The 27291-nt window shown below is 32.5% G+C and overlaps 5 protein-coding genes across 6 annotated transcripts; 1 reads left to right on the plus strand and 4 right to left on the minus strand.

Moving 5' to 3' along the window:
- The first annotated feature begins 2495 nt into the window (after positions 1-2495).
- LOC110625466 (transcription factor MYB4) lies at positions 2496-3756 on the plus strand. The gene is made up of 3 exons (XM_021771065.2): positions 2496-2963; positions 3046-3175; positions 3259-3756. Exons 1-3 carry the CDS (start codon positions 2780-2782, stop codon positions 3587-3589), a joined length of 645 nt encoding a protein of 214 aa, XP_021626757.1. The 5' UTR covers positions 2496-2779; the 3' UTR covers positions 3590-3756.
- A 1673-nt stretch (positions 3757-5429) lies between these two features.
- On the minus strand, positions 5430-7962 carry LOC110625467 (ubiquitin-like protein ATG12). The gene is made up of 6 exons (XM_021771066.2): positions 7830-7962; positions 7629-7687; positions 6974-7042; positions 6783-6845; positions 5809-5909; positions 5430-5644 (listed from the first exon to the last, which is right to left on the minus strand). The coding sequence occupies exons 1-5, from the start codon at positions 7867-7869 to the stop codon at positions 5850-5852; spliced, it is 291 nt and encodes a 96-aa protein (XP_021626758.1). The 5' UTR covers positions 7870-7962; the 3' UTR covers positions 5430-5644; positions 5809-5849.
- Positions 7963-10263: 2301 nt separating this feature from the next.
- Positions 10264-11502, minus strand: LOC110625465 (transcription factor MYB1). Its single transcript, XM_021771064.2, has 3 exons — positions 11302-11502; positions 11101-11230; positions 10264-11030 (listed from the first exon to the last, which is right to left on the minus strand). Exons 1-3 carry the CDS (start codon positions 11432-11434, stop codon positions 10349-10351), a joined length of 945 nt encoding a protein of 314 aa, XP_021626756.1. The 5' UTR covers positions 11435-11502; the 3' UTR covers positions 10264-10348.
- Positions 11503-15648: 4146 nt separating this feature from the next.
- Positions 15649-22143, minus strand: LOC110626504 (transcription initiation factor TFIID subunit 12b). Of its 2 annotated transcripts, none has more exons than XM_021772427.2 (9): positions 21283-22143; positions 20131-20262; positions 18770-19354; positions 18582-18656; positions 18279-18357; positions 17581-17645; positions 17350-17394; positions 17026-17270; positions 15649-15865 (listed from the first exon to the last, which is right to left on the minus strand). In XM_021772427.2, the coding sequence occupies exons 1-8, from the start codon at positions 21955-21957 to the stop codon at positions 17088-17090; spliced, it is 1839 nt and encodes a 612-aa protein (XP_021628119.1). In that variant the 5' UTR covers positions 21958-22143; the 3' UTR covers positions 15649-15865; positions 17026-17087. The 2 variants fall into 2 exon arrangements, with proteins under 2 accessions (XP_021628119.1, XP_021628118.1); XM_021772426.2 differs by having other exon boundaries at positions 20131-20316; positions 21283-22141.
- A 3154-nt stretch (positions 22144-25297) lies between these two features.
- LOC110626079 lies at positions 25298-26491 on the minus strand. Its single transcript, XM_021771820.2, has one exon. The coding sequence runs from the start codon at positions 26284-26286 to the stop codon at positions 25549-25551; it is 738 nt and encodes a 245-aa protein (XP_021627512.1). The 5' UTR covers positions 26287-26491; the 3' UTR covers positions 25298-25548.
- Between the last annotated feature and the right edge of the window lie 800 nt (positions 26492-27291).

A 27291-nucleotide genomic window follows, 5' to 3' on the forward strand; every position in this document is an offset into this window, starting at 1 on the left:
TCTTTGATTCCGTGTTATTATTATTTTTCAAGTAGTTGGCATGTAACTTCTATTTATATTGTTTTTTCAGCATTTTATAATTGAAAAAAAGTCAATATCCACATCTCATAATATATTACAGGGAAAATTACTTATTAATTCCTAAGATTTAACGTAATTAACACTTTTGTCTCTTTATTTTGACGACCCAACACTTAAGTCCCTCATTTTATCTTCCGTCCAAATTCGTAGTCTTTCCGTCCATTTAAACCGTTTGGTCAAAGAGTCAAAAGTGAGAGGTGATAATTTTTTCCAGAAATATCATTCTCTTAATGTGAAATTCCTTTTTTTTCTCTTTCATGTTTTCTCCAGTTGCAGAAGAAGAAGAAGAAGAAGAAGAAGAAGAAGAAGAAGAAGAAGAAGAACTTGCAGAAAGGGTAGGAAGAAGAAGAAGAAAGAAGAAGAAGAAAAAGAAAAAGTTGCAAAAAGAGTAGGAAGAAGAAGTTGCAGAAAGGAGGGTAGGAAGAAGAAGAAGAAGGAGAAAGAAGAAGAAGAAGAAGAAGAAGTTGCAGAAAAGGATAGGAAGAAGAAGGAGAAGAAGAAGAATGAGAAGAAGAAGAAGAGACATTTGGGTTTGGGTTTAGTGAGGGTTAATTTTGTTAATTCACGTGTCCCAAACGGCTATTTTGGACGGAAGGACTACGAATTTGGACAGAAAATAAAATGAGGCACTTAAGTGTTGGATCGCCAAAATAGAGGGATAGAAGTGTTAATTACGTTAAACCTCAGAACTAAAAAATAATTTTTCCTATATTATATTTGCTTTGAATATATCATCGCTAGTTAAATGATTGAGTGTTCTTTAAAAATAAATTTACCTCTCAATTCACGCATTAATTAAATTTATTTATTTTTAAATCATAATTTGAATCGCTTATTATAGAAATTATTTAAATAAATAGTTTGATATTTTTTAAAAAATTAAAAATTAATTTTTTTAAATAAAATAAATATTCGTTAGAACTATTTTCTGTCGGTGTACTTAATAAAATCGTGGGCAAATCCTTGTCCCAGTCAGCCAGGTGGAATTAAGCAAAGAAGCATAATCGTAGGCTTTTGGTCTTGGACTTATGCAGACTTATCTTTTAAAAAATTACTGTCTATTTGCCCTATGATTACTTAATTAGCCAATTTGATGATAATACAATAATTATAATTCTTATTCTTGTAATTTTTTTTTTAATTTCTAAATAATCTCAAGTTTCAGATTGCCAATGAGATCCTTTTCTCGTTCGGTTTCACTCAACAAAAAAGTTACCGTGTAGCATCTCCATATCACTTCACATGCTCTCTCACTTCATCTTTGTAATCAGACCATTGATTTTGATGGAGAAAGTGGGTAAGCAAATCTAACGGTTTGATGAGGAGGGAAATGATTTCTTTGGGAATTAAGGGTATGAGATTTTGTCATAAATTTTCACATTAATATTTTTGTTATTATAAATACTATTATGTTAAATTTACATAAAAAAATTAATGTGAAAATTAATGTTATTCATTAAGCTAAAAAGCCAAAAAATTAATAAAAAATTAATCCATTGTATTGATAAGCTAAAAAGCCAAAACCAATCACGTTTTTTATTAAATTAACATGAAAACTATTATGTTAAATTTACAAATAACATACACTCATCATTACTCATTCCACTTGTTATTAGTGCTTATTCCATTACCAAACCTAAATATCTTTATCTCTCAAATTCAGAAAATAAAATTTACAGTTTGAATATTTAAATTTAGATAAAAAAAAATACGTCACATCCAATAGTCTCTCTATTACGGTACTATTTATTTTTGTCATTTAATTTCGTACAGACTTGTCAGATACTCTCTCCACACGAAACAACAATTTAATTTTTCAACGCATACGAGTAAGGCTGCGAAATGACTAGACTAGCTGTTTTCTCTCATATCACTTTATTGGACTGAATAATTTCTCATTAGTCTTGAGTTTACGATGGATTCGGTCTGTTTCGTGCATTTAGATTAATGAGGTTTGAGACGTTTTATGAACTTCAGGTTTGCACTATTATTTTGCATCCGATCTCGCATCTGGTCTCGCACAAAATAAAAGAGATTTGATATTAAGTAAATTAGTTTTCAGTAATTTTAATTTAAGTAATTTTTTAATAAATTATTTTAAAAGAGTAATTATAATTATAATAAATTTTAAAAAATGGAATTTTATTTAATTTAAAGTTGTAACCTTTTATGGCGATTGACTCTAAAAAATGCATGCGTCCAATATAAAAAATATATACATTTTGGCACTGATAAAGAGGAAGCTCTTTTATTTATTAAAAATGGACATCCACAGCCACTGGTCTGATATGTGGACCTTTTTTCTGACTTGTGACTTTTCCTTGATTGCCAGAAAGCAGGTAAATAAGCACATAGGAATATAAAAAAAATCAATCAATAAATATATATATAAGCCTTTTTAGCTTAGCAGCCATTGTAGTGGCTACGAGCTAACCTAGTAATCTAGTTAAAACTTTGCATACTACTCTCATTACATTAATCATCAATTGCTGATTGGGTCTTGACTCTTATATTTCTCATATATATGTATGTATGTATATATATAGGTGGTAGTTGAGCCTTTCTTCTCAGAATCTCCCAACAAGAAGGTTAGATGTCACAGTGACTCTTTAACAAGCACACCAGAGAAGAAACACATTGAGACTCAGACTCTCTCTTTTTTAACCCACTAGAGGAGACAATAGGAAAAGGAAAATCTATGGATCCTAGTACACATGATGAGTCAGTGAAAAGAGAAGATAAGCCTGTGGAGACCATGACAAATATTCCAACCAAGAAAGAGGTCAACAAAGGAGCATGGACGCCAGAAGAAGATAGAAAATTAGCCCAAGTTATTGCCATTCATGGTGCAAAAAGATGGAAGATTATTGCAGCCACAGCAGGTACTGTTGCAAGTTTCTGAATTGAAGTATTCTAAATTCTGATCTGAAAGCTTGATGTGTCTTTGACCTTTGATTCATGCAGGCCTTAATCGGTGTGGTAAGAGTTGCAGGCTAAGGTGGTTGAATTATTTAAGACCAAATATCAAGAGAGGCAACATATCAGACCAAGAAGAGGACTTGATTCTGAGGCTTCATAAACTACTAGGAAATAGGTTCTCTCTCATCTTGTCGGATTCTTGTACGGTTTTGAGTTGATTATTTTCAGTCCTTGATTCATTTGATATTTTTGTTGCAGATGGTCCTTGATTGCTGGAAGATTACCGGGTAGAACAGATAATGAGATCAAGAATTACTGGAATTCTCATTTGAGCAAGAAAATAAACCAAAAAGAGAAACAAAGTGGAGCTTCAACAAGAGAAGAATCCATGGATGGGAAAATGACAGCCGGGAAAGTGGACATTGTTGAGGTGAGAGAAGAGAACATGTCTTGTAATAATACAAGAGAGGAAGACTCCAATGCCACTTTCAATGTGGATGATTTTTTTGATTTCTCCAATGAAGATCCTTTGGACTTAGAGTGGATGAACAATTTCCTTGAAATGGATGAGGGATTCACTAGTATGTAATAAAAGGTGTAAACTTTTGTTTTTTTCACCCCACGAAACAAATGCACAGTGCAGACATATCATGCTGTATGAGAAATGAGAAGTCTCATGAACTTGTCCAATTTGTAATCTACTCATTAATTTTGTAGAGTTGAAGTTATGTGCAGTTTCTTCTGATTGGAGCCCAATCATTTTGTGAACTGGGTATCATTTTGTGAACTGGGTTTTCTTTAGTTTTCCATTTACATTAAAGATTAGGTGCCAATTGTTACCCAAAATACAATCAGTAATCAAGGTGGAGAGAGTAAAATTGTGCAATGAACTTAAGCATTTATAGACTGCAGATTTTGGAGTTTAGCAGTTGAAGGTGTTGGCAGATTCCTTGATGGTGGAAAGAGAGGTATGAAGATGGAAAACCACCAAAAAACAATGGACATGTCTCCATGACTGGGGACACTTGAATCATTTTAATATGACGAGACAAAAGGGCTACGTGTTTACTCTGAATCATAGTATCTTTTCGTATGCCAGTTTGGATTTTTTTCTTTCTTCCTAGGAAATTGTGTAATAACTTTCCTCACGTGTTGTGCTTATGAAATATATGCCATGTTTTTCAAGAGGCAGGCAATAATTCTTGGGAGAGGAAGGAATATTATTGATCAGCCTTGGACTTTCTGGGAGAAAATGGAGAATTAGAAGATGATATTATGCAGGCATAGTAATGAATCAATGAATCTAAGCCGTTTTCAGAATGCTAAACCGGATTTCTTTTATTACGTGATTGATGATTGGACTTCATCTGTATCTAGACATCTTGTGTTTTTGAGCATTGAAATACGAGAAATCCCTTTTGTCTGCTTACACAATCTTGATCTCAATGGATTAATCAAATTGCAATATATAATAATCTTGAAAACTTGTCCTGATGAACCATGTAACTACAATACCATATAGATGTCCAACTTGCAGTAGTTGGTCAGCCATAACAGAAGCTGTAAGGTGAACAAATCAGGTACAAGTTAGTGAATTCACATAAACAAAACACCCAATTATGACCTCACGTCCAGCTCTGGACCACTGTGGTCCTGTCAGACAGATTAAATAATAAGACCCAATAATAGAGTGGAAGCTTGATTCCCTTGAACAACGGTTGAAACTGCAACTTGTAATCCTTAAACCCATTTGTCTAATCTTATCAGATTTCGTTTCTGCAAGTGTAATAACAAGGACGCACAAAGCATCTGGAAATACTACTCCTGGAACAACAAATCTCCGTATCTGATCGAGTATTTTTTTTTTTGGTATCACTATATTTACGAAGGTAATCGTACCAGTAGATGGATGGATTTAATGTACTCACCAACCAAATGACACAAAAATTGTTGATGAAGCCCCACAAGCTTGAAGACATTCATCTTTCAAGTAGCCTTTCATATGGGTTAGCACTAAGCCAGGACAAGTTTGCTCAAAAGAAGAATCCAGCAAACTCTCGTTAATTTGAGTTTCTCCATCAATCACTCAAAGTTGAAATTCAATGACATTATAAAATTTTAATTAATGTGCTGAAAATACATGGAAAACAATAGCAAGTCCCATATTGTCACCATTCAAACATTTACGAACAGACCTGCATGGCGGTCCAGTCCGTTTGAAGGTCGGTTGTGATCAATTCAGATTTGACAATTTCAGTTTTAATTTGAGCTCATCTGGGTTCGATTTCGAACTAGACCATGACCGAGAGTGGGAAAAATTTGATAGTTGGCTGACACTTAACGCCTCAAAGAACCCTCAAGGAAAAACAAAGCTAAACAGTACATGTTAAAGCCACATATCATCTTTATGTCAAATTGCAATCAAAATGTTGGGATGCCAAAAGATTTTTACTTAAATAATTAAAAAGAGTAAACGTAAAAATTTAATGATTCAAGTACATTGAATGAACAAAAGGCAAGAAAATGAGCAGCCCAGGAGCCAAGTATTGGTCTACAATACAAGTGAATCTTCCATTCCCAATCCCCATCTGGTTATCATAACCTTCAGTCTATCCGCAAATCATGTACTCTTGTATGAACAAATCTTCAGAAGCAACACCAAGTGAAGTTAGTAATTAGTAAATGAAAAGCAAGAAAAGGCCAAGGTGAAGGATACTACAACAAATTCGTCCTATCCCTTATTAGATCAACAAAAGCAAGTAGGATTACCGATAATCCAACTAATAACAAAAGGTTCTTAATTCTTACGTTATGAACAGTGAAGTAAACATTGCATCCCCGAGTCAGAATTAGCCCCATGCCATGGAGCAAGCATAATTGACCAGTAGTTTACCATCAACTCCAAAATTCTGCATTTTTGAAGTAGAATTGATTATAACTTACAAGACTGAGAAATACATAGTGAACTATCAAAATAGCGTGAGTTTGGAAGCGGACAATAATGAACTTAATACTGAAAATCTTAATGAAATAAATCAACCAAATAACAAAAATCTAAACCCCTTAGGTTTTGATGAAAAACTAAGACAAAATTCACAAAAACTTCATGGAATTCTTCTCCCCAGCAAATAAAACACCTCAGTTCATTGTCATACATCAACATTTGAAACTCGTATGGTGTTATTCACAAAATCATATTGTACAAGTAGAACACGCAATGATGCAGTACTTAGCTGTGTTCATCACGAGAGGAGGGTAGCTAGTTAAATACAAATTAGTACATATTTATAATAGGAATAGACACCACAGGATACCACAGACAATGTCAGACAGAATCTACTTTCATTTATATGAAAATTTTGTACTTGAGCATAGAGCTTAGCTAAGGGGCAGTCAGGAACAGTACATGAAAACTAATAGCTATTTCACGTGACCTACTGCATACTTCCACCAAAGAGTTAGAATATTAAGAAAAATTTTCCAAAATCCAGGACATAAAAAAAAAAATACACAAATAAGTTATACTAAGGCGTTTCATACCATATACCATAGAATAGTGCCATCACTCGGTATTCATAATTTATCATGTACCTAATGCTGTATTTCATCAATGCTCTTCTAATGCACTCAGATCGCATTCATCAAGGACAAAATAAGAGACAGAAGAACATATGCTAGATGATTTTCTGTATAACAGATATCCATACACAGTCAAAGGCCCACAAGTAAAGAGGAAACATAAAATCCAAGGTAACAAAATAATTAAAAACACAAGAACTTACATTAAATAGATCAATAACCAATTCATCAGGGTTTGGAGAGAATGCACTGTTGATATATACAAACTACAAAATGATTAAGAAAAAAAAAATGAATATTAGTATTCTGAAGCTCATAGATTATACACAATTTTCTTTTGGGGGTGGGGATTGGGGTGGGGGGGAGGTGAATGAAAGCATCAAAGATAAGCTACCACTGTCTCTCTGTGAAGTTGTCTCCGCAAAAAGTCAATCACTTTAGCAAACTTATCAGTTCCAGGTATCTGCCATGATAAACAACAGTCAGTCATCCAGTGAAGGGAAGTTTCAACTGCCAAAATCAATCCAAGGAAATATCAAACCCACCTTATACATAAAATGAAGAAAATAAAACGATAAGAATTCCAACCATTGGTAATATGAAACAGTTTCTGAAGGGGCACTTTATTTTCTGGGAGGAGTTCTTCACAAAAGAATCAAAATCCTCTCACATTGATTATGCATCCTTGGGTCAACATATCTAACAATCATATGCTCTTAAAGAAGAGCAAAAAGCTTGCAATGAACTTGATTTCCAGTTCAACAAGGTAATTGCTATGACCATTTTACAGTTTGAACACAATTCAAGCAGACTAATTTGTAGGTTTGCACTAGATCAGCATACATTAAGAATAGTAATTAGAATCAAATCGTCATATCTTCCCAAAATTGCAGCAGTTAGTTATATTTATGGTCATCTAGATTAAAAGGGCATCTGATTTAAGCTTATTCCACAAACCCACATGCGCATAAACCCACCCAGAATTTCACTGCATATACATAAATACATGTATAACCGTGAAAGTATTGATGATTGATGAGAGGACATGCCTTGAACTTGTTCTGCTTGAGTATAGGAGCATCGGCAGTTGCTCTTAATTGAACAATCACTGTATCAAATGAAAAACCCACGATTATAATAAGATGTCAAAGAAAGTTAAACACCAGCATTTTAAATAGATTAACAGATTGAAATGCACACTTGAACATAATCAATCATTGGTTTTTCACTGAGATGATATCTTAACTCACCTTTCCGAACAGAACTCGGCGACTCAGCAGCCGATGCCATTGTTCCCTTGAGAAGTCCGATGTCGTTTGGGAATTTTGCTGCTACTTGAGATTATCTTAATGCTTCTTCATGGCCCTTTCTACCGAAATTGGGCCAGAAAGGAAGTACGGAGTTTCTTCATAATTAATCCAAGCCCATCCAAATTTTCTTCCTAATTAATCTAACCCCACCGCTTCCCTCTCATAATTTTTATTTATTTTTTATTTTTTATTTTAAAATTATTATATATTTTTTAAATTATAATAATATATAAATTAATTATTATAAATTTATTTTATTTCTAATAATTTTTTCAAAATATTTTTATAATTTATATAAATAAATAAATTTACTTCTTTAATATTTTTAATTCAATAAATTTTGAATAAAATCTAAATTTAAATTTTTACCCTTTTAAACACTATCTAAATATATATTTAATCCACATGTATAATAAGTGAGTAACACTATTAGAGGTGATCAGTATTCGGTTCAAACTGAAAAAATCGATCGGATTGAATTGATTTAAAAATTTAATTTGATTTTTTATATATTTCGGTTTGATTCGATTCTTAATTTCAAAAATTTTGGTTATTTCAGTTCGGTTTGATTTTAATAAAAAAAAACTAAAAAAATCGAACCGAATCGATTAGTGATAATAATATATTTTTTTAATCATATAGAGAAATTAAATTATATTAAAATTAAAATATTTTAATTAAATTTTAAAATATTAAAAATAAAGTGTAAAAAATAAAAAATTATTAAAATTCGAAACCGATCAACCCGAACCGAATCGAACCAAATCAGACCGGTTCGGTTCGGTTTCTGATCAAAATCAGTTCGGTTCGATTTTTATAAACACTAAAATTTTGATTTTTAGTTTATTTGATTCGGTTCGATTTTGAATCAAACCGACCGAATGCTCACCCCTAAACACTATTATTATTATTATGGAATTTTTTCATATCTTGCTTTGTTTTATTTTAAAACGAATTCTAATGGAAGTTCTCCGAAATTGTAATATTTTCACAAACTTCAATTATTGCAAGATTATTTTCCAGTTAAATTAGGGATTTCTCGTGCATTTGACTAAGGGTGGTGGATATCAATTCGGTTTAAGAATCAAAATCAATCTATATCACTTTCATTTCTAAATTTGCTTCCAATTGGATTCTCAGTTTTTTAACTCAATTTTTCACTAAAAACATAAAAAATACTTATCTTTTTTAAAATTAAAATAATAAAAATAATATTAAGGTTTTAATTATTTGCAAAAAATAATTTACATTTTGAAAATTATTTACAGTGAAAAATATTTTTTAATAAAATAACTTATTTTTTATTATTTAATTTTAATTTAAAAAATAAAATATATTAATAAATTTATATATATAATAAGATTTTTACAACATGAAAAATAACTTAATTTTGTTTTTATTAAAAAAATATTTTTTATTAATTTTTTTTAGTATCCAAAAAATATAAAAAATATTTTTTAAAAAAACTATTTTTTGTAAAAATAAAAATATTTTACAACAATATAACTTATTTTTTTTATTTTAAAAATAAAATATGTAAATAAATTTATATATTCCAGTGTTAATAAAATTTTCAATGGAAAATGATTTAGTTATAATTTTGATGAGGAAAAATATTTTTTGTTAATTATTTTTTTTATAAATTTTTTTAAAAATAAATGGAGATTGAAATAATAATAAAAATTTTAAGTGATGCAATGTAATAATCGCTCTAAAGTACACCTAAGAAGAGTAAAATAAAGTAATAAATAATCGCAGAAATTTCAATACTATACTCTATTAAGACTAACTATGTTTTTAACAATTACGATGTTCACCGTTATCAAAATATAATTTAATAGATTTTTATTATATTCATAAATACAGATTTTCTATCCACTAATCGGTATTAATTAAATTTTTAATAGATTTCATAATTAATACATTTTTACTCACTCATTATAAATTTAAAATAATATGTTATGTTCATCCATTCTATTAATTTTACTAATTTACGTTGTCGATATCAATCATCTCATCTTTTTAATTTTTTATAGATTAACCAATAGTACAATTTTTTATTTTATAGATTAACCAATAGTAGATCAGCTCAATTTCCAGCCATGGTGACCAAACCAACCAATATGATAATTTTGAAGTGCAATCAAACTGAAAGATTGGGGAAGGATTAGACCCAAATCGTCAACTATTTATATTGAATTCATATTCAATTTTTAGGTTTCTCACAGAAATCATTGAAATGGGACAAGAAACATAATAGGTGAAAGAGATCCTCTGTGATTGGAAGGTTGTCTACGCCATTAATTGCTAATTAATTTAGTTGTTATTTAATCAAGTTTGCATAGATACTACAATCTCATTGATTAACAACATAGGTTAAACAGAGATAGTTTCATTGATTTTCCTTTAAAATATTAGCAAATTATTTTATCTTAAAAGCTGTTGGCTGCCTAGCAATTTTAGACCTTTTCTTCTTCTGCTGCTCCTTTATTTTCTAAATCTTGAATCCAATTGATTTCACCAAACTCAATCAAAGCATCCATGGAGGGAAACCCTGAATCCTGGATTTCATCATCCAAAAGCAGCAGGGTTTTTTCAGAATTTAGTGATAACTTGGGATGCTCACATACAGTGTTAGTTTCACTGGCAGCTCCATTTTCCAAATTGTAATTCAGCAAAGAGAAATCTGCATTGAGCAAATCAGATAGAAGCTCTTCATCCATCTCAAAATCCAACATTAAATCAGATGAACTACTACTATTCTTATTATTATCCTCGTCCTCTGAAGTGAACTGCCAATATCTGTGGAGGTCGCCGGAGATATTTGGCATTGAGGGTGGTGGCACCACCGTGTTGTCATCAACAGGATTCTGCGATCCAGTTTTAATCGGTATGACAACTTTGCTGCACTTTGAAGCTTTTGTCCAGAAAATCTTTTTTGCATCAGCATTTACAATGGAAATGGATGTTTGAATTGTGGGTTTTATTCTGCGTTGAGATTGCTTAAATTTGATTTGCTTATCATGCCTTGAAGAAGAGGAACATTCCTGGTTTTGCAATTTCTTGCCAATAATGGTGTTCCAGTAGTTTTTTATTTCATTGTCTGTTCGTCCTGGGAGCCTCCCAGCTATCAGGGACCATCTGCAGCCACAAAATCAAGCATGAAATCTGTTTGTTTAAAAGCTTCAAAGAAGAGATAGTAATTATTTACCTGTTTCCCAGGAGATTATGAAGCCTGATAATGAGCTCCTCTTCATCATGTGTTATGTTTCCTCTCTTTATTCCAGGCCTCAGATAATTCAACCATCTTAACCTGCAACTCTTGCCACATCTCTTGAGACCTGTAAGAAGTTCAACCAATTATCTTCACAAATTTCCATCAAATTATACCAGAAAATTGTGAAATTCTCACCTGCTTTCTTGGGTAAGCTTCTCCATTTTCCGTCACCGTGGATTTGAATGTAGTCTTTGAGAATCTTGTCTTCCATAGCTGTCCATGCTCCTCTGTTCAGTCCTTCTTTTGCACAGCAAGGACTCCTACCCATCTCTCTCTCTCTCTCCCTCAGTGATAATCTCTTTTCTTTCCTCTTAAACACACTGTCAGTATCTATTTATACTAGAAAAAATAAAAAATTTCGTTTTTTTTTTAATTTTAAAGAATTATCACATCAAACTCATGTCTGTTTTGCATGAACATTTCTATTTATTTAAGTTCATATTAAATATTAAATAGTGTAGTAGCTCCATAAATGTCATTGTAGCAGTAAGGAGATGATATTAATTAAAATTGTCACTAATGCATTCACCTGCCTTTCTCATACTGCATTCTCCTCAATCTAACTTTCTTCTATACTTTTGAAAGTTTGTTGAAAAAAAACAAAATGAAATCAATTAACCTCACATGTTCATTGCCTTGAGAGATGAGAGATCTATGTTCTTGATTTGTCAATTGCCCACTAAAGTCAAGCTATTCTTGTTCACCATTATATATCTAAATCAAGCCATTTCATTTGCCTTGGTTTCCACACATCAAGGAAAATTTATACAATAAATGTTGATCCGCAAGCTTATAACAACTTTATCTATACACTTCTTTTGAGTTTTTTTTTTATTATTTAGCTCTTGGATATTGTCATTATTAACAAATCAGTCCCTGTACTTTTAGAAACATGTTAAAACGTTTTTATCTTTTCTTTCCGTTAACGAAATAATTCTTCCGTCCTCTTTTTTGTTAAAAACTAGATAAAGGATGAGAGAGAAAACTTTTAAAATCCAATTTTACCCTCAAATAAAACCCTTATTAAAACGTTCTTATTGTTTATTTCCGTTAATGAAATAGTTATATCATTCTCCTTAAAAAAGAAGAAAAAAAAAAAGAAGAAAACGATGATGATGAAGAAGAAGAAAAAATAAGAAGAAAAAAAAAAAGAAGAAGGAAAAGAAGATGACGATGAAGAAAAAGAAGAAGAAGAATCTCCTCCTTAAATAAGAAGAATAAAAAGAAAAATCGAAAAAGAATTAAAAAAGAAGAAGAAGAAAAAGAAGAACAAAAGAAGAAGAAAAAGAAGAACAAAAGAAGAAGAAAAAGAGGAGGAAGAATAGATGGATAAGAAAAAGAATCAAAGAAGGAGGAGGAGAAGAATGAGGTAATTTGATATTTTACTATATTTTTAGCGGTAGAAATAAATGGAATGATTATTTTATTGACGGAGAGAAAATATAAGAACGTTTTAATAAATTTTTGAAAATATAGAAATTAATTTATTAACAATGGTAATATCCAATGATTAAATTGTAAATCTTTCTATTATTTATTTCGTTGTTTTTAATATGCAACATAATAAAATTTTTGCTAATGCTTAACATTCACTTTGAAAATTATTTTACAAGTGTATTTGACTACTTCCGAAGAAAATATCTCTTTAAATATAGGGAGATTTACTATTTAGTTTTTGAATATGACTATTATTAACAAATCAGTCTTTATATTTTTAAAAATTTATTAAAACGTCCTTATTCTGTTTTTTTTTTCTTCTTTTTTCTTCTTCTCCTCCTCTTCTTTTTTTTTCTTCTTCTCCCTCATCATCATCATATTTGTCTTTGTTTTTCTTTCTTCTTTTTTAAGGAGGAAAAGGAGGAGAAAGGATTATTTCGTTGACGGAAAGAAACGATAAGAATGTTTTAATAGATATGAGAAAAGATAAAAACGGTTTAATAAATTTTTAAAAATATAGGTACTGACTTATTAATAATAGCAATATCCAAAAACTAAATAAGAGGTTTTATTTGAGGGTAAAATTAAATTTTAAAAATTTTCTCACTCATTATTTATCTGTTTTTAACACAAAAGAACTATTTCGTTGACGGAGAGAAAATCTAAAAATGTTTTAATAGATTTTTAAAAATATAGTAACTAATTTATTAATAATGACAATATCCAGAAATTAAAATATAAATCTCCCTTAAATATCTAATTATGAATAATTTTAAATTAAATTTAAAATACTTTTAATTATAAAAATAGCTAAATAATTTTTAAACAGATTTTTAATAGCTATATTTATTAGGCCTTTTTGGTAATGATTGTAGGCGGTGGCTGCTATGGTCCTGCCAAAGAAATATATACGATATAGAACTCGCCAGGTACTTTGCTCTTTGATTTTTCAAAAAATTATATATATATATATATATTATGTCAAAAATTTTATAATCGTTCTACTTATCTCATGAATTTATAAATTGTAAAATAGTTAATTTAAAATTCAATCCTCCACTTCCCACCCCCAATAAAATTGTCGATCTTAGATTTGGCATATTATATAAGTTTCAACACAAGGTTAGAATTTGAACTCTTTCATAGTGATTTCTCAGATTCTCAAGAAGAAGGCTTTCTTTACCTTCTACCTAAACTATGTAAGGAAGACTCAAAGCCAATTTTAAGGAAATTGTGAAACTTCATAAGATTTTTTCAATGTAGTTTTCATTAGACATATCTATTTCACTGTCCAAAACAATACCCAAATTTATAATAACACTCTTGATAATGAATGAAGCTCATTAAATATCTACCAGTTTTCTTTTTCTTTCTTTTTATCAGTTCTAGGAATTTTAATTCCAATAAAAAACAATTACAAAAATCTTTTCGACAATGTGTGGTTATAAAGCCATTTTAGTACACTGATGACAGGAATTATGTTAATCATATGGTTTATAAGTTGGAGTAAATGTGATGTATATAATTTTGAGAGTTTTTTTTTGGAAAAAAAGTAGGCCGTTTAATATATATTAATCAATATATGATGTCCCTTCAGTGGAGAAAAATAATGATTTGTAATGGGAAGTCTCCATCAAACTAAAGCATGCAAAATTTCTTTCTCTTAAGATGGGATCCGCCGGAAAGCAGAGAGATTAGTGTACACGTTAATAAGGTGGCGGAATAAACAATTTAGCTTTAAATCTTAAAAAATTATAAAGGAAAAAAAATATTTTACTGTTAATATTTTTAATTTTGATTTTAAATAGATTTTACTTAAAAATAAATGATTTAATACAGTATATGGGTTTTACATAATATTGATAAAATTAGATAAACATAAATTTAGTATAATATTATTTAAACAAAATACTAATTTTAATTAAAAAGAAAAAGAAAGAAGTTAGGTAACTAATGAAGAAAAACACAGAAAAGAAATGTGTGTTTGACCCGGAAATAATTAATAATTGCATTTGCACAGTAAAATTCGTAGTTCATATGAAAGCGATCTAATAGGCTGAATGTAATTCTTTTGCTTTGTTCTGAAATTGTAAGCGGGATTTGTCTCACTTAATCACATAAATAGGGAATAAGAAATACAATAATTAAAGCTTAATTATAAATCAGAAGCGATCATGTATATATATATTTTTAAGAAGATTCATAGCCATGGGCGTTTTTTTTTTTTCCGTAGAAATCAATTAATTTATATTCTTTAAAAAAACACCATTTCATAAAAAAACAGATTATTTCTTATTTAATTTTTAAAATATTTCTATTTATATGCATTAAAAATAAAATTCATTAATTAAAAATAATTTGATGATATGAATCGTAATTTTAAATAAAATAGCATGAAAATAAAACATATTAAGAAAAGTTAAACAAAGTTTATTACTTTCCCACATTTAACATGGGAAATCGTAATTTTGAGAAGAGTGGTCGGTTTCTACATTTTTCTTTTTAAGTACATGGGAAAATAAATCAATTTATATTTTCCCACATTTAACATGTAACATCGTTTTATCACCTAACTAAACAACAATTGGCCTGTTGGTCTTTCCAAAAATAACCAAAAAGGCCAAAAAAATAAAGACCTAAGAATTTCTCCATAAATATGTTGCTGTTTGTTTTTTTAATTTTAATTTGCATCGTAAAAATTGACAATACTCCAGCTATGCTTACATGCAACTTCCTTTCATAAAAAAACCACAGTAACTTTACTCGCTTTACGATTTTGTTAAATGATCTGGGAATCAGGCAAAGTCCATTATTTGGCAAGCGCTGCTGTTCTTGTGTCTAGTTTGAATGAGTACAGCTATCTTTTTTTTTATTTTTTTATTTTTTATTTTTTTATTTTTTATTTTTTTATTTTTTATTTTCCTTTTTTTGTCCAAATGAGTAGAGCTAACAACCTCCATCATTCTTGATTGATGTATATTTGTATGATTCCGCTAATAATTGCCCTTTTTGTTCTTAGAAAGAAAAAATTATAGGCTCATCGACTCTCCCCAAGGATATCCCTTTCTTTTTGGTAACTGCAAGCAACAAGGCACATTCTTGTGGTCATAAGCACAAGATCAAATAATCATTCATACATCAACAATAACTATAAATTTAGATGATCACTGCCGCAATCTTTTCAACCCATTTTCAGACCTCTAATGCTAGCCAAATAATTACACATCTGCCTCCACAGCTAATGCTTCCAACAATCCAAACCCTGAAACATAGCAGTTATTAAAAGGGTTAGCAGCAATGGAAGCAACTTGGGTTTAGGGATAGAATACATATCTACGTAAATGCATCAAGAAATCCATGCTCTAGATACAACTTCTTTGACCATTAAAACAGATGAATTCTCATTCCTTCTTCCCTCTCATATCCTTTCACACATAACATGACACAAGCTTGTCCTTTTGACTGTAACATAAAAAGTACCCCCCCAAACTCAATGTCCATGCCTAGGGGTCTTAGTAAGGACAAGAAAGCAACTCACTCATGCAGATCCAAAAGCAAGCAAAATACACATTTCATCCCATCTGGAGTTAAAGCTAGATGATTTTGGGTATTCTAAGAGATCAAAAATGACAAGAGATCGATGCTCCAAAGACATTACTAAGTCATTTTCTCCTCAAATATCATCCAGAAGGAGATAAAAGTTTTATGGGATTGCAATCCAAATAAGTAGAACTTCAACCATGTCAGCATTTTGATTCAAATACCAGTCCCAAAAATTTATCATCCCAATATGTAATCACCAAATTTCTAGAATATTCATCGCCAACCAACATCAAAAGCATGAGCCAAAAGCTCCTGCACCCCCAAGTAAATTAAAGAATGATCCACCACCTCTGTTTCACCTCATTTATAGCAAGTTCATTAAATTTCTCAGACCTGCAGATGCTAATCATCAGATTAATAGAAAACACCTGCATTGAGTAATTCAGCTTCTCAACATATAACTCTCACAAAGGACCTCAATGGATATATTCCCATAGCAAACTACCTCTCCAGACCAGAGCAGTCTCCAGATTCTTATCACACATAACTACAACAGCTAACCAACAAGTTTCTGATCTGATTCTCTCCTCCATCTACCAAAACTATTTAACTACCAAAACTAATTTGGATGTAATATTACCAAAACTAAGGTTCAAATTTCAGATAACCATTGGATATTTTATTTGCTTTGAAAAAATGAAAGAAAATACCACAGGCCAGCAAAAGACAGAAGCTAAGATCCTATGTTCAAGATGCTAAGCTAGCGAATAAGTTCATTCACAATATCTGCACCTCCAATGGCTGTCATTCTATTTTGGGTTGTGTATATTAGGGGGGCATAGGGTCAAAAATCCTTAATGTAAAAGCTTAAATACTTACCAACAAGGTCCATGTTACACCAATCAGCATGGACACACTGACAGAAATGAGAAATATATCCATTAAAATCGCGTGATCTGCTGCAGTATTTGAGAACTAGTTGACTGGGAAACCAGCTGCTCTGAACTTGGTGGTCTTATCAGGTGGTTAGTAACTATGGGGTTGCCAAGCCCTTGTCTGATAATCTCTTTAGGATTATTATTATTATTTGTTTCTGAGCGTGAGGACTCCCTCAATGCACGAATCTGATGGACGAGCAATGTAAAATAGGTTTTAGCACTCCATAAGTGGAACCAAACAAACATGTAAAGAGTTTGTGCTTACCATATCAAGACGCTTCTTGTGAAGATCACTCGATAACTGCACATTCTGAAATTGGAATGTAAAATTGCATTTTTGAAGTGTTAGTTTGAATAATTGACTATACAATATAAACTATGGGGTAGTAATTCATCTTTCTAAGCTTATCTCTCCATCTCTAAATAGTTAATTGACAATAACAAGCCAACAAAATAGACAAATTCACAAATAGCTAATAGAAGATCAGATGCTTACAGGTTTTCTTTGAAAGTTTCTTTCTTCAGTCGAAAATCCCGGAATTGTCAGATGCCAGTTCTTCTCTGCACATGATTTTCATGCCCCAGTTTGTCAGAAATTTTGCCCCACCTCAATACAAGGCGACATAAGCAAATGTATCACTGCAACTATTAATTTTTTTTTTCATTGGAAAAATAGCAAGAAAAGGGTGAGAAGCTTAATGCATCCCTGTGAAAGTTACGGACCATCCAGTGAGCCAGAAGAAAAAACATAAAAGAATACAAACATTGATTTATGAACCAAATGCCATCAATAACAACTGATACAAAAGTTTTTGATCTGCACTTCTACAATATTATATTCCTCTTTTCTATCTCAACAAAAGATGCTACAAACATACTATAATAGTAAGAATACAAATTGGAAAACCAAAAATAAATTTCATTGACTATATTATGAATGGAGAATGGATGACAACGGTTAGATCAGCATAAAAAGGCACTACCATATTTTACAGCAATTAGAGTTCAGCCATGATTCACCATGCATTTTCACGGCTTCAAGGTCATGCATAATATGAATATCTTCCCTACACTTTAACTGATAAAATTTAGTGATTATGTGTCTCAGGTGCCAATACTCTCATGCAAAGAAAAAGAAAAAAAAGAAGAAGGAGAAGAATATGCAGATGTAAATCCATATGATGGAGCACAAACCTAAGTGTAGTAATAAATCCTTGGATTCTAAAGTTGAAGATTTCCGGTGCTTTGCCAAACTGCATGCAAATGTAGTCACCTGCATTTTGATACAAAAAGATAAGTCTCTGTTTAGAATGCACAAAATAAGCTCAGCATTTGTAACAGAAGCATGCACAAAACATAGAAGCAAATGCACGTGCTTGCATGCATGTGCCCAAGCATACAGGAATCATGTGAGCACATGTCTGGATACATTTACAATTTTAATAGGGACTCAATACAACAAACAAACTGAAAGTCAAGTGGGTTTTTGAGCCTCACAGAATCAATGAAATCATCAGCAATCTCCAAAAGGAGATCTTCGACTTCAGGGTCTAGCTTTCCCTGTGAATCTACCTGAGCACATATAAAAGACGAACACGAAGACATATTTATCATTAAAGGAACAAAGAATGCAAGAAAAGCACAATATAACAGTAAAAGAAACTGATCATTAGACAGGGTGAGACCTGTGAAACCAAGTCATGCATCTTTCTCTTCCCAAGTAGTTGATTAGTTGCTTCTGTTCCTTGGCTCGAACTCCCCCCTGGTGTGGTCGTACCAGATGCTGTTGCATCTGGTTGTGAACCTGTCAAGCTAAGAGATTTCTGGCCTGTGGGCCCTTGCATCCTCGGAGATTGCTGTTGCTGCGACTGATGTGAGGGTAATTGTTGTTGCAATTGCTGATGTGGTTGCTGATGCTGTTGTAGTAGCTGCTGTTGTTGTTGCAACTGCTGTTGTGGTTGCTGCTGTTGCTGATGCAGTTGTTGGTGCCCCATTGATGACTGCTGATGTACCAGTTGGGATAATTGTTGCTGACTTAATGGCATCGAATTCTGGAGCAACTGAGGAGATGAAGCCAACTGCTGCTGCAAAAGAACCTGCGACTGTCTCTGCTGCTGTTGAAGACGGAGTGGTGAGGCAGGACCTGAAATTGCTGGCATTTGCTTCAACCATTGCTGCTGTGACAGAGAGTTTTGCATCATTGCTGGTTGTGCATTCTGAGCCAGACTAGACAGTTGAGGGTTCATAAATGTCCTTGAAAGGTTTGGAACCTGTAGGTTTTAGAGATGGCTAGCGTCATAATCAAGCAGAGATGCAAAAAAAAAAAAAAAAGAAGGAAGAAGAAGAAGATAAAACATTTGCACAAAAATAGCAGCCGTAAAACAAATTTATCAATTAAACTCTATTAATGATGCCAGAAGTTGAAAGTAAAATCTATGTTTTATACGCATGTTGAAAAATGAAGGGGACAAGTCAACAAGGAACACTTTCTGTAGCAAAGTTGATCAGAATGTGCTGATTATTAAGACATCAACAACATTAAACATAGTGATTAGTGTACCAACCAGAAAACACAAGAACATAAATCAGTGTTTGAAAATGTTACAGATTACACTTACTAGAGAAACATAATAATTTGGATGTCATCAAAGGAACAGGAATCAAAAGAAAAAACAAGGATCATTGTAAAATTTCAAAAATTGCCTTGCTAAGGTCAACCAAAGAATGTGAGGGAATATCCAAGATTAATAACCAAATTTCTCATCTAGTGAGGAAACAGAATTGTGTTCAATAAATTCATTAAGAATATAAATTTGATGTGTATTCAGCCTTATAAATATGGTTCAAACATTGGAATTGACTCATTTGACAAAGAGTCAACAAATATTAAGAAAATTAAGGTATCAACCACATACTCGGAAATTATAAAGCATAAGAAAAGATGAAATGAAATCAGACCAATACAAAGAAAAATTCATGGACATCCATTTTCACCAAATCCATTGACAAGAAGCAGATGAAATGATGCTATTGTAAAAATAGATACCTGATGAGAGGTGAGTGAATTTTGTTGTGCCAATTGCTGTCTTTGAGCATAATTAAGCGCACCATTAGGCCTTAGTTGTTGGGTCAAATTGAGTGATCCCATCATTCCCATTGCTTGCATTCCCTGCAAAGGCTGCCCCGGAGAATTACCAGGGTGGAATTGAGACCCTTGGACTAAACCAGCTTTCTGCCTCAATTACAACCAAAACTTCACTTGTTTTAGAGATTGTTGTTGTTTTCAGCATAAAATAATAAAAGACAATTACTTCACTAGCTCAATTGCAAGTTAAAAAAATGCACTATGACATCTCTCAGACAAAAATTCTGCTGTCCAATGAAAGTCATTATCAAGGAGAATGTATCACTAACAAATCTATTATTCAGTTAATATTTCACGTGCAGTTAAATTATACTTTTCAAAATAATAATTGTTTCCACTTTTAGTTGCCCACCATGCACATCAAACCTACAACAATACCGACTCCGATGAGCTCATGAGCATGTAAACACAATTAAGAATGTCATCAACTGAATAAACATTAGCAACTTTTCAGACATTTATCACTTTGAACAACCGAAACCCCATGTAAAAGAATTCTTGATAGCACTAATGTAAAATTCAATCAGTAGTCCCCATGTAAAAGAATTCGGGTATATCTAGCCTAAATACCATATAGTGAATCCAACAGACTCTTATAACTTGTCTTTCACTATCACCAACCAACAACTTTAAAGCTTCCTTTCCAGTACTAATTGTTAGAGAAGTACTCTTATCACTTCACAAGCAAACAACCTCCAAATTTTTGCCTACTTTGGATAGACACACATGCATAAAGGAATTTTCCATCCTTATATTTAGCAAATTCATATCCAGAAATATTGGACCTAACAACCTTTTCAAAAGCAGGCACTGCAGAAACAGTCCTATATTTTAAATCAACACATCCATTAAGCCAAAAAGGACACATATCAATCAATAATGCAAACTGACAACTTAAAAGATTACAAAAACTAATTCAAAACTTCAGATTAAATTTTAACATACAAACACGTTTACAATTTGTTTAGAAGCAAAAAACAACAAATTCATTTAGTTTGCAACTGAATTCTAATATACATAATATCCGACTCAAAGGAGCAATGCAATTCATACCGAGGCCAACAAGTTCAGCTGAGCAGCCGCTGCTGCTGCCACAGACCCTGCCCCCGCTCCGGTCAGCATGGGAAGATGCCCGCTCTGCCCGAGAAGTGCCGACCGAGACAAGTTGGTGCCACTCATTTGCTGATTCTGCAAATTCTGCTGAATTGAACCCGACCCACCAAAATTCACTTGGGCATACAGGCCCTGTTGTTGCTGCTGCTGCCTCAAGATGCCACTGTACTGATTCTGCTGCTGTTGCTGTTGGTTAATTTGGCTTAAACGAGACATGGAAGGAGATCTTTGAAGGGATTGTGGAATTTGATAGTTCGACATGGCTGTGATATTCTGTTGTTGCAATTGCTGCTGCGATTGTTGCTGTTGCTGCTGCTGTCCTATCGGTTGTTGTTGCTGTTGAGAGGAAAGAGGAGGCGATGAAATTTGTCGGTCAAGAGAAGGAGATGCAATTTGTTGATTTTGATTTGACATGCTGGATGTTGGTGCTTGTGCTTGTGCTTGCGGTTGTGATTGTGGTGGTGTAAGAGCTGTGGTGTTGGAGTTCGAATTTGTTAACGCCGTAGGCGGTGGTTGTGATTGTGATTGTGGTTGAGGAGGTGGCGGTGGTGGTGATGGGTCCATCGGATTTGGAGAAGGGGTGGGTTTAGGGGAAGAAGCTGCGGCTTCAGCCATTGTAAGAGGAAATTTTTGAGGGTTTAGAGAGGTGTTAATCCATTGTTGTTTTGGTCAATTGGGATCGCTGATCACAAGAAGCAACCAAAATTTCAATTTCTCGTTTCGTTCTCTGCTAAAAAAGAGGGGACACGGAGGAGCTGAAGAAGGTTGAGGATGGGGGGAAATCCTGGCCGTCCACGTAAGCGAATGTGAGACAGCGCCCCGGTTGGGTTGGGATCATGAGCGAAAATTTAACGTAAGCTCTTTCTTTTTTCTTGTTTGTATAGTTACTTGCAATTACTTTATTTACAAAATAAAATAATTTAACATAACTTATAATTTCTCTCTTAAAAATTTTTAAAATCATTTTTTTTCGAAAAAGTAATTACAGAAATTTATTAACTTAATAGAAAAAGTAAATTTTTTTTAGAAAAAACATATAATAGTTTCTGAAAAATTAATATATATTAATAGATTATCCACTAAATATTTTGAATTCTTTATTAATCATAGAAATATTAAAATAGTGTTAATATCCTAAATTTTTTAAAAAAAATTTATAATTTGAAGTAAGTTATATATTTTAAATGTGAAATGCAATATTCAAATTCATTATTATTTTGAACTAATTTTTATTTAATATTATTAAAAAAATATTATGAGTGTTTTTCCATTGTAAAGCCTTTTCATATTAATTTAGCAATACTTTTATAAATAATTATTTTGTAGAAAAGAATATCATAAATTTTAAAAGAAGTATCAGATATAAAATCTCCATTAGCAACTCCAAACATCTAATCCAAAATCTCTGCATGTGTTAGGGGCTTAAGATTCTTAATCACAAATTCTAGCCAACAAAATGTGTGTAAACTATGTTACAATAATTTATGATACACCAACGTCAGACTTAGTATCTAAACTACTTCAGGAGAAGCACAAAGTTATCTTCATAAGGAATTTGTCCATACATATTTCACGGAAGAAGGAAACCCTAATTGTTTGAAATGATGCACGCTACTTATAAAGCAGATGTCAGACATTTCAAGCTAACAACTCAAAAATCTGCCTGGACCCCCATTTTTCCTCTGTTGCCAAAAATTTAAAGATAGGGAATATTATAACATACTTGGGATTAAATACTTCAATCTGATGGATAATGTTCTCCTGTCACACAAAAAGTAAGTTAGAAAGTAGTAGCGCAAGGGGAGGAAACATATGTTGTGCTATTTAATAAAATTCCAAAAGCAATATTTTCTAATGTGAGGGGAAAAAAAGAAAAAGAGAACTATCACGGTAAATGTGGCTTTAAGAGCCATCGAAACAGAATTGATATCGCTAGTGCAAATATCTCAAAATTGCATGAGCACAAAAGATGAATATAATTTATAAATAAAGAATAAGCTAACTGCACACATCCAATGCTTGGAGCATATAAATGTTTTGCTCATGCAAATTTTCACTAGAAAGGAACACCTTCAAATATTCAAAATGGTGCAATCTAGATAACAGTCCTATTAATTTTTCAACTTCAAATGCAAGTCCTCTATTATTTATTTATTTATTGTCACTTTTTTTGGTCAGGGGAGCTGGAGTTATAGAGTGCATACCCGCAACTTCGGAGACTTCTTCTAAACTCAAAACCAGCCTTCTGAATAGCCTTGAAACAGTCCTAAATCCTCAGGACTAAAGAGACTTGCTTGTTTTGGTTAAGACAGTTTCAGCATCAGGTGTTCTACTAAACCTACAATATTGCCTCCCCAGGTGACTCACTAGATCATCCTACTGCAGGACCAATGCTATCATAACTGGGGAACTCTGAAGCACTGTCACGTTGTAATCAACTAGAGCTTATTTTCTGACCCAAACATATCCTTGACCTTATCATTCTGATGAAATTATTCCTCACAACTCCCCAACCTTCAAACAATTCTGCGGCATTAACTGTCATAAGTTTTGCATGATGCAAAATTACTGATACACTGGGAAAGCCCTTTATCTGCGAGATATGAGTTCACTATCTGCCAAAGATCTCATATGCTTAGACTTGTCACCATTACAAAGGTCATCATCTTCAGCCCTATGTTTTAAGCTTCTTAAATCTTCAGCTTCTCCCAAACCTTCATCTGGCCCACATGGAGAAATCGATAAAACCCTCACAAGCATCCCCAAAAAGCATATGATGAAAAGGTATTCACATAATCACATTTCTATAATGGAAGCATCAGTATGATTACACATAAAGGTTACCCAATGATGCATTACGCATCAAAACCCAAACAACCTTTATTACATAATTTATAATAATAAGATAAATAAATAGATAAACACAAAATAATAACCAAAATACTAAATTTTGATCCACACCCCACAGGAGTTTCAAGGAAGTCTTATTCTTGATTGTGAAAAGTGAAGTACTGAGAAGTTTATTGAAGTCTAACCATGCCAACCACCAAATTCTTTGGACTTATCTAAAATATATATACTAACCAAAGGCACAGAAAGGTTAACCAAAGGCACAGAAAGGTGAACAAAACGCATTGTGAAAACAAAATGGATAAATTTTCATTCAGGAATAATAGCAAAGTACAAATTAGACAGTTAGAGATAACTACTAAGGTTAATTTTGTTTCTTTGAGGTACCATGAACATAGTGTTCATGAGTCTTGATTGTGATCTGCACAAAGTAAAGTAAAGATGAGAAGAAATAATTACTACCACAACATACCCTCTTTATTTGCTTGAACCAAAGAAAAAACTTACACCAAACCTTCAACCTTATGGAATGAAGTCCTATTACAAAAAGTAACTTCAATTCCATAAAGATTTTGATTATCAATCAATTTAATTTATTGTAACATCAGTACCTGAAATCTCCTTCAGCTACTCAACCAACTCAAGCACTCGAGATTAAATCACAATACACTTCAACAGTATCCTGTGGCAATTACAAGCAGATTTTCTTCTTCTTCTTCACCTTGTCGACTTATAGCCCAAACAACTTTACAAATATAATTCACCTCATCTTTAGATGCATATTAAACAATTTATCCAAGAATCACCGTTAAGATAATTTGTGAATTTGTCACTGGTGCATGGAATGGTTGCTTATCTAAAGACCTGTCTATATTTGATCACCACACCAACCTCGAATGTGACAAATTGCTATGAAGTCACCCTAGTGAATTTCCAAATCAATTCGACAACATGACATAAATTTGGCAAGTACACGAGGTACAATAAAATAAGTTTGCTGCATCCAAATAAGTGAGAATTAGTTTTTGAGTAGAATTTGATTATCTAATTTACGGAGAAAGTGCAGATAGAGGACTTGAGAAAATAAAAATAACACATCACCAAATGATTCAATGAAAATAAATTCATATAGAAATCTAGAACAACAGGTACAGAGAAAGAGATGGGCTTGAGAAAATACAGATTGACTACTAGTCAATAGCAGTACCATTACCTACAAGACATCCTATGCTAAAGTGAAAAACATTTTTACAAGACTATCCAGAAAAAGAAAAATCATCTTGACAATAACAAAAAACAAAGAGGAGCCCCAAGTAGATTACCAATGCATCACTTGTCTATAGCCAAGATCCCTTACTAGCGTTTCAACTGTCCTGCAGATGCACTAACATTAACAATGGGAGAAACAGAACAGATCCCATCACTCCCCTTTTCTCCTTGCAGAGCACCATTTCTTGATTGCTCCTTACGGATCATTCCATCAGCCTGAATTCGCTTGTTGCTATTATTGCTAACTTTATGCTGCTGCTGAACAGACTCTTTAACGGCTACTTTGTTTTGTTTCTCTTTAGCAGCCAAGAAGGCGAGTCTTTCCAGAGCTTCTCTTGCTCTCTTCTTAGCCAAAGTAGCCTCCTTCACTCTCCTCTCCGCTTCAACCCTAGCCACAGCTGCGGCTTTCGTCATGGAGACAGCGGCAATTTTGGCAGCAGCAACGAGTGCTCTGGCGGAGTCCTTATCAATGGGCTTCCCACTGTTATTACCGGAGGAGGAGGAAGAGTCGAGGTTAAAGAAGGAGAAATTAGGAATGGAGCAAGCGGGACAGAGAAATGAAGGAGTTGAATGTGGGTGAGAGCAAGGAACGCAGGAGAGGTGAGAAATAGAAGGGCATTTGAGACACATGAGGCGGTCCTTAGGAGGAAGAGACTCCTCGTACACTTGAAAGCAGAAGGGGCAGAAGAGACCCTGGTGGGTTTTGAGGATGCAATTGGTGCACAGGCGACGATAAGCGGCTCTGTGGCGGACGTTGTGGAGGACCCAGCGCCTGTCTCCTCCGCAACCACCGCAATGGGAATGGGACTGGTGATCTCTGTTCATTTGTAAATTGTGAATGGAAGTTGCATTAGGTAATTAGTCTGCAGTAACCCTAGGGAGTAGAGAGATTAGGGTTACAAGTTGCTGGATACGATGTAGAAGCAGAGGACTTGCTTCTGGTAAATTGGAACGCTCGATTTCGAAATTTGGAATGGTGAAGAGATGCCAAGCACGGATAATTTCTTTTTCTTTTTTTTTTTTCTCCACTATTTGATTATTTATTAATGAAAGAATTATATGTACTTATTATAATTAATGTAATTAAAATTAAAAATTTTAAAATTATAGTATTTCCTAATGTACTACCCTTTAATTATTACTCTCCCGTTAATTTTTTTTTAAAAAATTAATAAATTTTATTTTTTATTGTATATTAATAGAGGTACAGTAATAATTTTTTTCAAAAAAAAAATAGAGGTACACTAATCAATTAACAAATAAATTATTTTTTAACAAGAAATGTAACTATAATATTATATTTATGAAAAACCAAAATAACTATAATTTTTAGGCATTGGAGGAAAATATTTAAAAATTATATTAATTGATTTTTTCAGGTAATTGGCTTTTTGGTTTTATTAGAGTTTCTCTTTATTCGTGTCTTTCTAATTTGAAAGTTGAGATAAAATTATATTCACGAATTTAATTCGGTGACAGATGTATCGAAGTAAATTTAAGAGATTTTAGAAAAATTTCTCTTGATCTTCAATTTTTAATTAAAAAAAATAAAATAAAATAAAAATTCTCAGAATAATCAATAAAAAAATGGTGATCCAAACATCATAATTTTTAAATATTTTAATGAATCTAAAATATGAAAACCTAGATATAATTTTCTCTCTCAATTCTTGCCGATTAGTTTTGAACTCCTCAGTGTTTCAATGACTCTAGCAGGCTTTCCTAGCTCTTTCCAAACAAAAAGAGCTCGTCTTCTCTAGTCTAGTAGAGATCACCCTCCCCGCTGTGAATTGGGGGGTTTAGATTTGCTTTTGGTATTTTGTTATCATG

Source organism: Manihot esculenta, chromosome 11, assembly GCF_001659605.2.
Source record: "Manihot esculenta cultivar AM560-2 chromosome 11, M.esculenta_v8, whole genome shotgun sequence".
NCBI lineage: Eukaryota > Viridiplantae > Streptophyta > Magnoliopsida > Malpighiales > Euphorbiaceae > Manihot > Manihot esculenta.